Here is a 12,393-nt window from a genome sequence, read left to right on the forward strand (position 1 = left end):
AGTGCCGGGGAGAGATCCCACGCGGTGATTGTATGTTTCGCAGTCCCGTGTACTTCTGTGTTCTTTATTGTGATACATTGATTTTTCTTTTTTTTAAAGAATGCTTTCTAGTAGAAAAACCTTTTCCTGAAGTGTAAAATCTCGTGGTTTAAATATGTTTTCTTTGATCTTATTCCCTTTAAATATTCTGTCTGTAAATTCAAAATGATTGAGCCCCCACCAGTCAGGCGTTGTGTCAGACAGTGATAGACGACCTGCATGTTAGGAAGCCTAAGGAAAGCCTGGGGACACTGAGGCTGCTTCCTGTGAGGAGAAGCTGATGTTTGAATGTACTCTCAGATGGGAGCCAGACTTCTTGGAGGCAAGGCCAAGGCTGCAGTTGAGTGTCAGGAAGAAAAAGCAGCATTTACAGTGACCCAGCTCCGACCTGTTCATAATCCCCAGATGGGGCAAGAGCTGGGAGTAAGTAGTGGGACAAGGGGGAGCTCTGAGAGGACACAGGCTAGAGCATAGAGGACCCCAAGGCATCAAGGTGTAGACCAGCTGTGTGGTCCACTGTAGGCTTCCAGACTGGCTACAGCATGACTGGATTTCACTCTGGCAGTATGTGGAGGGAAGGTTAGACTAGGGTTCTGCTTGAGAGAGAGCCGGAGAAAGTGCTGTGGGTCAGATAGCCTTAAAAGAGACATGTATGTAAAGTAGTTGAATGTAAAAAAAGGAAGAAATATACCACATGGGACACGGTGGGGGTTGGAATTGTGCAGTAGCTGGAGTAAAGGGGCTGGAGAACGCACTTCCAGAGGATAAAATTAATGAGACTTGGTGGTTGATGGAAGATGAGAAAGGGTATCTGTAGACTAGCTCCTGACACGATGGTGTCGGCTCATGGAGGGAGCCAAGGGTATCTGTAGACTAACCTCTAACACGATGGTGTCGACTCACGGACCCTGAGTCATGTTTGACTATTCACTGCTCTATTCCCAGGTTCTAGAAAAACACAGCACGTCAGATGTATTCAGTAAATACAGGAATGGACGAACAGTGAGCTCTGGGATGTGTGGGATTGTTCAGTTAGGGGAGGATTTGGAAGAGGATCATGGGAAAGGTGAAGCATTTGACAGGCGTGTGCTTCTCAAGAATGGATATCTTAAAGAGACAGGTCTTAAATTCCAGGTGGGAAGCTTGGGCTAAAGGGAAGATACTGTAGAATGGACAGTAAATATACAGGAAGTCGTAGAAGCGTAGCAAAAGTGAAAAGGTCAAGGTTTGTGGGGCATAGTTAAGGTTACAGTTATACCCAAACATGGAAGAGTGCTGTGTACCACTCACTGAGACAGTCGCTGGGAAGCTCCGAACTCAGCACAGCTGCTTTTCTTCCCGAGCAGACCGAGGGAAGTCTGAGAGGGCACCCTTCACTCCTTGTTGCGTTGGTCCATGCCTTCACAGTGCCTTCTGTTCTAATCATTCAGACCTGCTGAGACATTTCCTCAAGAGCAGAGAGCATTTTCTCCCAGTGCCCACCTTTGAGAAGTTGTGGTTACTTTGTGCTCTGCCTTACTTTACTGATGACGGCGTAACAGAGTAAAAGGGTAGAGTGTACAGTTGTAGAACTGATTTGGACGAGGTTAGCAGAATGAACAAAGTACGTTTACTTTGAGTCTTCTGTATGCTCCAGCCCACACAGCAAGTTTAAGGTATTTTGGCTTTAGAAAGTATATTTTTACTTATACTGGCTTGTGCTTACTACTTCAGACCTTTCTCTTTTAAATGAACATTTAACTTTTAAGTTTGCTTCTGGGGAGACCCAGTAAGATCTAGAAGACTATAGCTGTTTGCATTGACTTGTTTTCTTCCCTTAGGATTTAAACAGGATGAGGAGTGAATTGCTGGTGCCTGGATCGCAGCTCGATTTAGGGGCTCGTGAATCCAAGATACCTATACTTCTGATTCAGCAGCCGGGAAAAGTCACTGGCGAAGACCGACTGGGCTGGGGCAGTGGCTGGGATGTCCTCCTCCCCAAGGGCTGGGGCATGGCTTTTTGGATTCCATTTGTAAGTCTCCTTTTGATTTCAGCTAATAATTGCAATATTTAAAACACAATCTTGATTGATAATAGATGCTAAATGTTCCGAGCATTATGTACAAATTTAGGAACTGTGTACTTCTGTCCTTTGAGGTGAAATAATGGATATGAAAATATAGACCACTTTGTACATGTGGTTCCTGGAGCCAGGTCCTCACGGATAACCTTTGGGCCAGCAGGGTGACTCAGCAGGGTAGGGTGCTTGCCACCAAGTCTGACAACCTGAGTTTGATTCTCACTACCATATTGTGGAAGGAAAGAGCCACCTCTCTCAAGCTATTCTCTGACCTCCACACGTGTGCCCTCATACACGTGCCCATGTGCATGCACAGGCACACAGAGTAAATAAAGTTGAATAATAAAGAAAGACAGTAGTGTAGCCCCTCCTCTGGAGACAGGCTCAGGCTGGCCTGGGGTTTGCTATCCTCTTCTTGCCCAGGCTCCCGGGTTAAACACAGCACCTGGCTCACATTGTACATTTGTCCACATGTTTTAGTTTTTGTTTTCTTACAGTGATTAACATATTACCTGTATAGCTACTCTGTGACATTTCCATACATGCTTGCTTTATGTATTGATCATCCATGTGTTCACCTTTGTCCTGTGATCCCTGGGCACCTTCCCGTGCCCTGCTAAGGAGCAGTATTTGAAGGTTTTGAAATGGAATGATTTTTTTTTTTAAATAGGTAACAATAATATCATATTTTTAACTTGAATAAATTTTTTATCTTAGCTTTTACAGCAGTATACAGCATACTGTTGTTATTTTAAATGTTACCTATAAGCATATACTGGTCCTATTTTTTTTTTTGAGACAGGGTCTCTCTGTGTAGCCCTGGCTGTCCTGGAACTCACTCTGTAGACCAGGCTGGCCTCTAACTCAGAAATCCGCCTGCCTCTGCCTCCCAAGTGCTGGGATTAAAGGCGTGCGCCACCACCGCCCGGCTCTGTTCCTATTTTTTAACTGTAGCCAAAATTGTTATTAAAATCTGTGTATGAGCATCTTCTGGTTCGTGTAAGCATTACTCTGCTAAAGAAGGTAAGAGCTGTGTCAGTGTAGACTGCTAGGTTTGTGCAGATAATTACGTTTTTAGCAGTTATGCCTAGTGCAAGGAACAGTTAATCATTTAGGAAGGGGATTTTTTTTTTTAATTGTTCCCCTTAATTTTTTTTTTTTTTAATTAGGAAACTCTTTGCTTTTTCTTCAGTTCTGAGTATTGAACTGAGGGTCTTAGGCAGGCTACGACTGCCACTCTGGCTCTGTCACCGAGCTGCACCCGCAGACGGTTCGGCATAGCTCGTTCACTTAGAAAGGATAAGGTCCACATGTCCTGCAGGGCTGTGTGCCCTGTGTGTCCCTCTTAGGAAACAGAGCCTCCAGCTTCGCTGGCAATGTTCCCTGTCCCTCACACCTCTCAGCTCTCCTAATGTGACACCATTATGATTTGTTTGTTTATTTGTTACCTCTGCATATTCTCATATCTTTATCAGATGCTTGTATCTCTGTAAGTACACGTTTTAATCTATATGCTTATTGTCTATACGTGTCTGCAACCTGTTGTATTTACTGGATATTGAGTTTTTTCCCGTATTGACTGAAGTTTCATCCATTCAGTTTTCCTATTGTTTGGTGTTTGGTTATAGGATTATCTGAATGTGCATTTATTAATTTTCCTTGTGCCAGGCTTTAAGGTTGTTTTTCATTTCCCCTGTGCAGACAGTTAAGCAGTTTTGCTTCAGGTTAGTAAACTGACAGGCCCCCTGACTTTTCTGTTAGATCTACCAAGGTGCAAGAGTTGGTGGATTGAAAGAGGCTACAATGCATTCTCAGTACAGACGGTCACCTAACATCCCAGGCGACTTCCCAGACTGCCATGCTGGGGTCCTGTTTGCTGAAGAACAAGCTAAGGATCTTCTGGAGAAGTACAAAAGGTAAGGAAGGAACTGCTTTAGTCTGGTCTCAGGCATGGGAGGTGCCTGCTCTAACTGCCTGATGGCTTGGGGTGGCTTCAGTAGCCTGTGGACAGTAGAAGCCTTTCCTTTCGTTCTTTGTTAGCAAGAAGTGCTTTGAGCCAGGATATCCTTTTTTGCCCTGTAGAGGCCCGTCTGGTAGAGCCTTCTCTAGGCTTTTCCTGCCTTCAGTGATGGATATCTGAACTACCGTCATGCACTTCAGATACTGGCTATGGAGCTCGTTATACCCTACCGATATCGCTACTCTTGCAGAAACTGCACTTTTTAAAAACCTGGTTTTGGAATAGTGCCGATTTATAAAAATTAACAAAACCATGGAAGTAAGCTGGTGAGTTGTGCTGTGCAAAGAGATACACACCGTTTTTAATATTTTAGTATTATCCTTGTAGCCTTTTTTCTTACATATCTTTCATTGGAAATGAGTGCATAAGGGCCTTTATTTCTGTTACAGAGAGAAGTCCAGGTGAACCATAGGATCCCATGTTCACATTCAATTGTAGGCTCCTGAAGCACAGAAACTCTCTTGTTTGTGGTGCTTGTGGTCTGGCTGTGGGTGTGTGCACTGGGCCTTTCTAACATTTGTTGTTTGATGAACGAGTGGATAATTGAATGTTTCAGTGGCTTTGCTGGGAGTTTCTGCTCCCACACCTGCAGACAGAGGTGGTTGTGTGTGTGTGTGTGTATGTGTGTGTGTGTGTGCATGTGTGTCTGTGCATGCGCATGCAGGGGTGCGTGTGCACACGCGTCTGTCTGTCTGTGTCTATGTGTGATGTAGGGTTGGATGGCTTTCTAGCCATTTGTTGAATGATAGACAGATGATTGATTTAGTGGATAAGTTGTGACCTGATCCTGGATCAGCTTCCCAGCAATTCTGTGCTGTGTGTCTGTGTGCCATGTGGCTGAGAGTCCTGTGTGCTGTGTGGCTGAGAGTCCTGTGTGCCGTGTGTGGCTGAGAGTCCTGTGTGCCGTGTGTGGCTGAGAGTCCTATAACTGAGAATGTTTATTTTTCACTATTTGGATTCTATCATGTATATTCTCTATAGGTGTAAAACCTCCCAAATACTCGAATGGTGTTATCCATACTACTTTGAAACCTGACCTTTTCATCTAACCAGTGTGTGGGTTTCCCTCTATCAATAAATAATGATCGTACACCAAATGTTGGCAGACTTTTTGTAGAGCGCCAAATGGTGTACACTTCTGACTGTAGGCCCTTTGGTCTCTGTGACAAGGTCTCAGCTGTGCCACTGGGACAGAGAAGTAGCCACAGGTGACAGAGAACAAAGAGTGTGCTGGAGTTCCAAGCAGGGCTTATTTTTGGGTCACTCATTAATGGAATTCATAGAATTTCCAGTCATAAAATAGGATCATTTTCCTTTTCCAATGACTAGAAATATGAGAATCATTCTTGGTTCATGGGTCATATAAAGTCAGAAAACAGGCCAGATTTGGCTATGTGGCTCAGCTACTGGGTGTGGTGCAGAGTGGAGTTCTGAGTGGTCCTGTAAGGCCGCAGCATGGATGTGCACCATGTCTCATCAGTGGCCTTTTAGGGTACCTCTGTCCTGTCCTGTCCTGTCCTGTCCTGTCCTGTCCTGTCCTGTCCTGTCCTGTGTGCTGGGGAACTCTTCCCTGGACCCATCTCTCTATTTGGCTGAGTCATTCATTCATCTAGCACATACTTATTTCAAGCCGGCTATTGGGGCCAACGCCACCCAGGCGCTGTGTGTATGTATACATGTATGTATGATCATGTCACACATCTATACAGTGCACTGTGATTGTATTTACTGCCCCATCGTCTTCTCACCACCCGGCCCATTCCTACCGACCTCCTTTTCCCAAGTCCTCCTCCTGTTCTCCTGACTTTTTATGTTTGACTCACTGTTTTAATTCGGGTTGCTTGTATGGGCGTGGGTGTGGGTGTGGGCATGGGTGTGGGCGTGGCTATAAGCTGTTTACTGGAGCATAGGCAATTTAACAATTGCTGAACCACTGAAGAAAATGACTCCTTGGGCAACTAGTAACTACCAATAGCTCCTCAGAGCCTGGGGACCCCCTCCCAAATCCACACGAGAATTTTTGTTCTTTGTTTTTCTGTATAGCCCTGGCTGCCCCGGAGCTCAGGCTGTAGACCAGGCTGGCCTCTGCCTCTCAAGTGCTAGGGTTAAAGCTGTGTGCCACCACTGCCTGGTTTAAAAGCATATATCACATCCGTACCCTACTCCCACCCACCCCACTCCCAACCCTTGGAGTTCTGGTTGGATTGATCTTTGTAGGTAGCCTCTGTGTGTCTGAGACTTGCATGGCTGTGCCATGTTCAGAAGACAGTTTTGCATCGTATGCACCCACTCTTTCAGTTTTGTGCCTTTCTGCCCCACTGTTTCCCAGACCTTGGAGGGAGTACAGCCAAGCACTATAGGACTGCATTAATTGTCACCCACTGCATCTAGAAGCTTCTCTGATCATGGCAGGGTGCTGCATAATCTGAGAGCATAACCACGAACCCTGAGAAGGCAGTTTGATTACAGAATTTAGCAGAACATAAGTCATGTGATTCTTCCCAAGAGACTGGTGTGCAGCTTCTCCTACACTTTTGACCTGGAGAGTCCTGCCACCCTGTGATCACCTTCCTATGAGTCCTTCCAAATGCAGTTTTGCAGGCACATACTTGTTCTTTTTACTCTTTCTGACCTTGTTGTCGGGTCAGGAGTGAGGGAGAAGCTTCACTGTTTGACTTAGAGCCTTCGGAGGAGACCATGTACTTGGAGCTCTCAAGATCAGTACTCAAGTCCTGCACACATTTGCAGATGTGTTATCTCTTAAAAAAACACAAAAAACAACCAAAGATATGGGCTGGAGAGATGGTTCAGCAGTGAAGAGCACTGACTGCTCTTCCGGAGGTCCTGAGTTCAATTCCCAGCAACCACATGGTGGCCACAACCATCTGTAATGGGATCCGATGGCCTCTTCTGGTGTGTCAGCGATAGCATACTCATACATCAAACAAACAAGCCAAAAAGGCCCACAAAGATTTGCTCATGGTAGTGTGCACCTTTAAACCTAGCACTGGGGAGTCAGAGGCAGGCAGGAAGGCTGTGTGTGTGTGTTTTATTTGGAGATGTGTTATAATGATCATAGCTGTTTTAATTCTCTTCAATAGTTTAAAATTTCTTTCTTTTTTTTCTTGTTAGACGCCCTCCTGCTAAAAGGCCCAACTATGTTAAGCTTGGCACACTGGCTCCTTTCTGTTGTCCCTGGGAACAGCTGACTCAGGACTGGGAGTCCAGGGTTCAGGCCCAAGAGACAGCTCAGGAGACTGACTCAAGACAGCTTGGAGTGCCCTGTGTCCCCAAAGAGATCTGTCAGCTATCTAATGAGGCGGGCATAGCTGAAAACCAGCCCAGGAAGCCAGAAGATACAGGCTGTCAAGTGCAGGCAGGGACTGAGGTGGCCCTGGAACGGAATGCCAGTGAGGGCCACATGGCTGCCACAGGTAGCCAGCTCTGTGTTGTTCGGTAAGTGCAGGCAGTTGCCAGATACATTTTGAATGGTTTTCCATAATGAATGTTGCCGTTGTCCTGTGTGCTAACTTTCTGAAAAGGGGAGCCATTTCCTTGACATTTCATAGAGGGCCTAGGGAAACAGTTCAGTCCTTGATTTGAGACATGGTACTAACCTATGAAATGGTTGAAAATACTGTCCCCAGCCACGTGGCCACAAGCCTGTCCAGTTCTTGTAAATTATGTAGATGTGGGTTGGGCCAGCAGCTGGTTCTCACAGCATGGTGGAGAGGCCTCAGCTTCCATGTGAGGTGAACACTGCCCTCTCTGCTGCTGTGTGCTCAGCTCTGCCCGCTCAGCACCCAATAATCTGCTCTCCTTTGAGTAGTCTCCCCTTTCCTTATTTATCTTCAGTTTTTCATATCTCTCTTCTCAAACTCTCATCCTCGTGCTTTACTTGCTTTAGTTATAACCCCACTACCTTAGTTTTCTATATGCCTTATTTTTTCTCTGCCCCAATCCTGTAATCTTTATTCTTAGTTTGAGATGACAGACATGAAAAGAAGATTATTAGAACTAAATATGTGTGATGCTTTAAATGGTGTTTAATTTGTATGTCTCTTACTTTCTGCAGGAGTAGGAAGCTACTGAAGCAGCTCTCTTCCTGGTGTGGGCCCAGTTCTGAGGTCAGGAGGGCTCCCTGCAGAGGCCAGCAAGAATTGACTAGAAAGGCCTGCTTGTCCATTCGTGATGATTTCCCCAGAGCCCTGGTGTGGGTCAGCTTGTCCCTGCTGAGGAAGGGTAACCCAGAGCCACGCACCATGATCTGTGTCCCATCCAAAGAGGACCTGCTCCAGTTCGGTCAGGATCAGAGTTACCACGGACCCTGGGAATCCAGACACAGCGACCCATTTAAAAGCCTGCTTGTGAAGGCGAAAGAAAAGAAGAAAAGGGAGAAGAAGAATGGGGAACACAGGGCCTCCAGGGGCCTGGCAGCAGGGGCGCCTACAGCTGGGCAGGAAGCTCTGACTCAGGGGCTGTGGTCAGGCCCCCTTCCAGGACTAACTTCACACTGCTCCAGGGTCCTCCTAGGCTTTGTAACACAGGGAGATTTTTCTATGGCTGCTGGCTGTGGAGAAGCCTTAGGGTTTGTTAGTGTGACCGGCTTGCTGGAAATGCTGTGCAGCCAGTCAGGAGCCGTGAGGGGCCTGGTGCTGCTGCGGCCTCCCACGTCACTGCAGTACCGGTTTGCAAGAATTACCATCGAGGTGTGAATTCGAGTTTATAGCCTGGACTTTTACAACTATTTTTGTCAAATCCGACAGAGATGTCTCTGTCATCATCTACTTTAAAATATGATGTAGAAGTGCTTGGAAGGCAAGAATTAAGATGATATAATTATGTGGATGGCGATCTGTTTATAATCTGAATCTTTTCCATCTTTTCCTGTCCTGGGAATATGCATAATTGTTTAACATGCTAGCTGAACACTTTGTATTAAAAATGTTACAGTCACATGATGTGCAGCAATAACTCACCGATTTTTCTGAGGAAGAGACTGCAGTCCCGGGTATAACTGAGTCGGTAAGCTCTAACGTGTGCAGACCTGGGTTTGAGCTAAAGACACAGGCAGACACCGTAGTATCTGAGGTACAGGCTGTGTGGGCTGCACTCAGTTATGTCCTCTGAACTAAACATCTTGTGCCATAAAGAAATCACAAGTTGCTGCGTATTTTCAGGTGGACTGGCATGTGACAGTGGGCTGTACTCCGTGGTGCTGCTTTGTTGTTTCTTAATTTTTCAAAAATGCCATGGAAATACTACTTTTTGTGGGATTGTCAAATTGTCTGGCTGATCTTTAGCTAGAGAACTTTCTGGAACTATTAAGGAGATCCTAGGTACTGCATAGCCTGTGGGCTACAATGTGGATGGCTGCCACCCTCATGACATCATATATGACATCATATATGACATCAAGAGTGGTACAGTGGAATGCCCGCTAGCTAAGAAGCAACCAGAGTGTTAGCTTTGGCAGCACATAGAGAGATACAGAGAAGATTAGCATGGCCCCTGTGCAAGGATGACATGCAGGTTCATGAAGCAACAAGAGAAAATATTTCAATAAAAAAAAAAAACCCATCTGGTTAAAAAACAACGTTGTTTTTACAGATAATTTCTGAAGGTCATGAAGGTTCATTTTTCAAAATATGTCGTGTTAAATATGAGCAAAACCCAAGGTCAGGCTGATTTAAGATAATTTAGGTTAGGCAAAAACATTTCTTTTGGGACTGGAAAGATGGCTCAGCAGTTAAGAGCACTAGATGTTCTTCCAGAGGTCCCGAGTTCAATTCCCAGCAACCACATGGCGGCTCACAACCAAGTGTAATGGGATCTGGCCTCTTCTGGCCTGCAGGCATACATGTAGGCAGAATGCTGCATACATAATAAGTAAATCTTTAAAAATTTAGTTTTTCTTTTTGTAATGAAAGGATTTCTGGAAACTTCAGTGTAGCGGTGGACATTGAGGGTCTCCAGGAAGGAGACGAGGGCACATAATATTTTTCTATCTCTTTGATCTTATCTTTTTTGGATGAACATTTTGTAGTACCAATTAGTAAAGACACGCTCTGGTTTGTGTGGCTGGGACACATGACAGCACCGTCTGCAGGGTGGTGGGAACAGCAGGCCACACCAGTCGGTCAGGGTTCACTGGAGTCTTGAAAGGAGGTGGGGGTGAGCTCCTTGGGTGGTCCTCAGTAAGAGCCGCTAGGGCTCTTTTTCTCCCTGGAGATCTTTGACACGGGTTGAAAAAAAGACAACAGGTTTTATGGTTGAGGCTTAAGCTACGCCAGCTTCCCTCAGTGTTCAACTCAAAGGAGCTGAAGAAAAACGAGGGTAAGTGAAGTCTGTAAACAGAAAAATAGTCCCTGATGTCAGCAGGTATGGGACCCTTCCATACTTGCTTTCAAGGTGGAATGCCACTTTGTTGCTTAGCAATTTCCATGGCAAGTCTGAGTATGCTGTGTGCCTCCCCAGCTGCAGTTTGTGCAGTGTTCCCCCTGCTGCTCTCCTGGGGATGTTCTGGGGACCACAGCACTTCTGCAGTCCCTCTGCTCTGTGGCTTGTATAGGTCAAAGAGCCATGTGATGAGAGGGCGGGCCAGCACTTCCCAAATCTAGTCCTTGAGCACTGGGCCTGGGGAACAGTTCTCTTGACCAAGTGAATCTGGGAAGATTCTGTGTTCCACTGCAGATTCCTAGTGTGTTATTTACATAGTGGAGACTGCAGGGAAGAATTCTGTCTGTCAGAATCCCGCTTACCCACTGCCCTCCATGCCTGTTGCCTAGGAAACATAAGTGTTTTTGAAATATCTTTTGAAAAAGTGCTGGTCTGTCAGAGAGATCCAAATTACTTTTCCCAGGCTGGCCTCAAACTCCTGGCTCAGCCTTCGGGGAATTTTGATTTCTTGTACTGCTGCACCTGGTTAACAACATTTAGACATTAAGATACAGATGAGTGGGCATCTTGTAAGAAAAAGAAATGTAGGGTATATAGTTGGTTAAATAAAAACCTATGCTCACATAGTTGAAGGAGAGAATCAACTCCTAAATGTTGTTTTTGATCTCCACATGTATGCTTGCACACACATATACATGTATGCACACATACACTTGCACATCTGTGTGTACACACACACACACACACACACACACACACACACACACACACACACACAGAGTCTTAGTTGCAGATGTCAGAACAGCAAGTCAGTTACACAGTTCTGGGCAGGTCTCCCCAGAACTACAGGGTGTTGTTTCATCTCTGGCTTCTCTCGGCTGCGTGAGAATCACCAGAGAGCCCAAGCCTCCGTTCAGAAATCCATCTCCTGTTGAGCTGAAGCATGGTCATTTGTTAACTGCTCGATGGGTCCTTATGTGAGACTCTGGCAGGGGCCTGAGAGGCCTCTTTGGACCCTCTGACTTCAGAGACCTGTGATTGAGTAATGCAGCCTCAGATGTCTCATAACCCCTGTCTGCTTAGCAGGCTTCATCTACACTAAGAGACTGTATCCCTCCATGACTTCAGCTCTCCTGAGCTATTGACATCTAGGTAGAAACTTAATGAGACATTGTGGTTCAGAGTGGGGCTTCTACCTGGGGCAAAACCTATTTTAAAAAAACAAAACCAATGGATCAACCAAAGCAAAAACCAGCCTGGCTGGTACTTGTGTGAGTACCAAGGGCTTTGTTGTGATATTGTCCTCGCCTGGTTCTACTGTTCCAGACTCAGATGCTCTCAGCTTTGCTGGCAAGCCTTGGAAACATACTATCCATTCCTCGGATGTCAGTCTAACTGGACTTAAAGGTGCCTAAGAGGCCACAGATTTAGAACCACTGTTCTGACTTTTAAAAGAGATTTTGCTGTAATCCCCTAGAGATGTGCCTGTCAGCTAAGGGAAGGGGCAGGGCAGCCAACCACAAACAGACACAGGCTGTCATCTGAATCCCTGACTGAGATCCAGCTGGGGCCAAGTGAGTGGCCAAACTCAGTTCAAAGTATTTCCAACCTCTCCCCATCCATTTGAAAAAGTATAAATTTAACCGGATTCTGTCCTTGGGGACAACCTCCCGCCCCTGTTTCCCCATCTGTGTGCATTCATTTAAGGACACACTCCTAGCTTCAGTCCAGTCTCATCATGGTCCCCTGGGCCTGCTCACAGTGTTCCCGACAAGCTGGACTTTGGTCTCTTTCCATAGCTGCTTGAGGCCTTGACCCCTTTGCCTTTGCAAAGACCCACTCTGTTTTCACAGACTATTCCCATCCGACTCCAGC

The 12,393-nt window shown here is 45.9% G+C and overlaps 1 protein-coding gene and 1 non-coding gene across 2 annotated transcripts in view; both read left to right on the plus strand.

The window, feature by feature from the left end:
• The window catches only part of Pop1 (POP1 ribonuclease P/MRP subunit), a 28,883-nt gene extending 19,168 nt beyond the window's left edge, over positions 1 to 9,715 (plus strand). Inside the window, exons 13-16 of the mRNA XM_034515930.2 lie at positions 1,860 to 2,051; positions 3,861 to 4,015; positions 7,252 to 7,575; positions 8,195 to 9,715. Coding sequence (XP_034371821.1) covers positions 1,860 to 2,051; positions 3,861 to 4,015; positions 7,252 to 7,575; positions 8,195 to 8,834 — 1,311 coding nt within the window. The 3' untranslated portion in view covers positions 8,835 to 9,715. The remainder of the gene's footprint in view (positions 1 to 1,859; positions 2,052 to 3,860; positions 4,016 to 7,251; positions 7,576 to 8,194) is intronic.
• LOC117719465 (U6 spliceosomal RNA) lies at positions 9,571 to 9,679 on the plus strand. The gene has a single exon (XR_004608186.1). It is a non-coding gene; the product is annotated as a U6 spliceosomal RNA (small nuclear RNA).
• Positions 9,716 to 12,393: the final 2,678 nt, after the last annotated feature.

Source organism: Arvicanthis niloticus, chromosome 13 (genome assembly GCF_011762505.2).
Source record: "Arvicanthis niloticus isolate mArvNil1 chromosome 13, mArvNil1.pat.X, whole genome shotgun sequence".
In the NCBI taxonomy this organism is placed as follows: Eukaryota; Metazoa; Chordata; class Mammalia; order Rodentia; family Muridae; genus Arvicanthis; species Arvicanthis niloticus.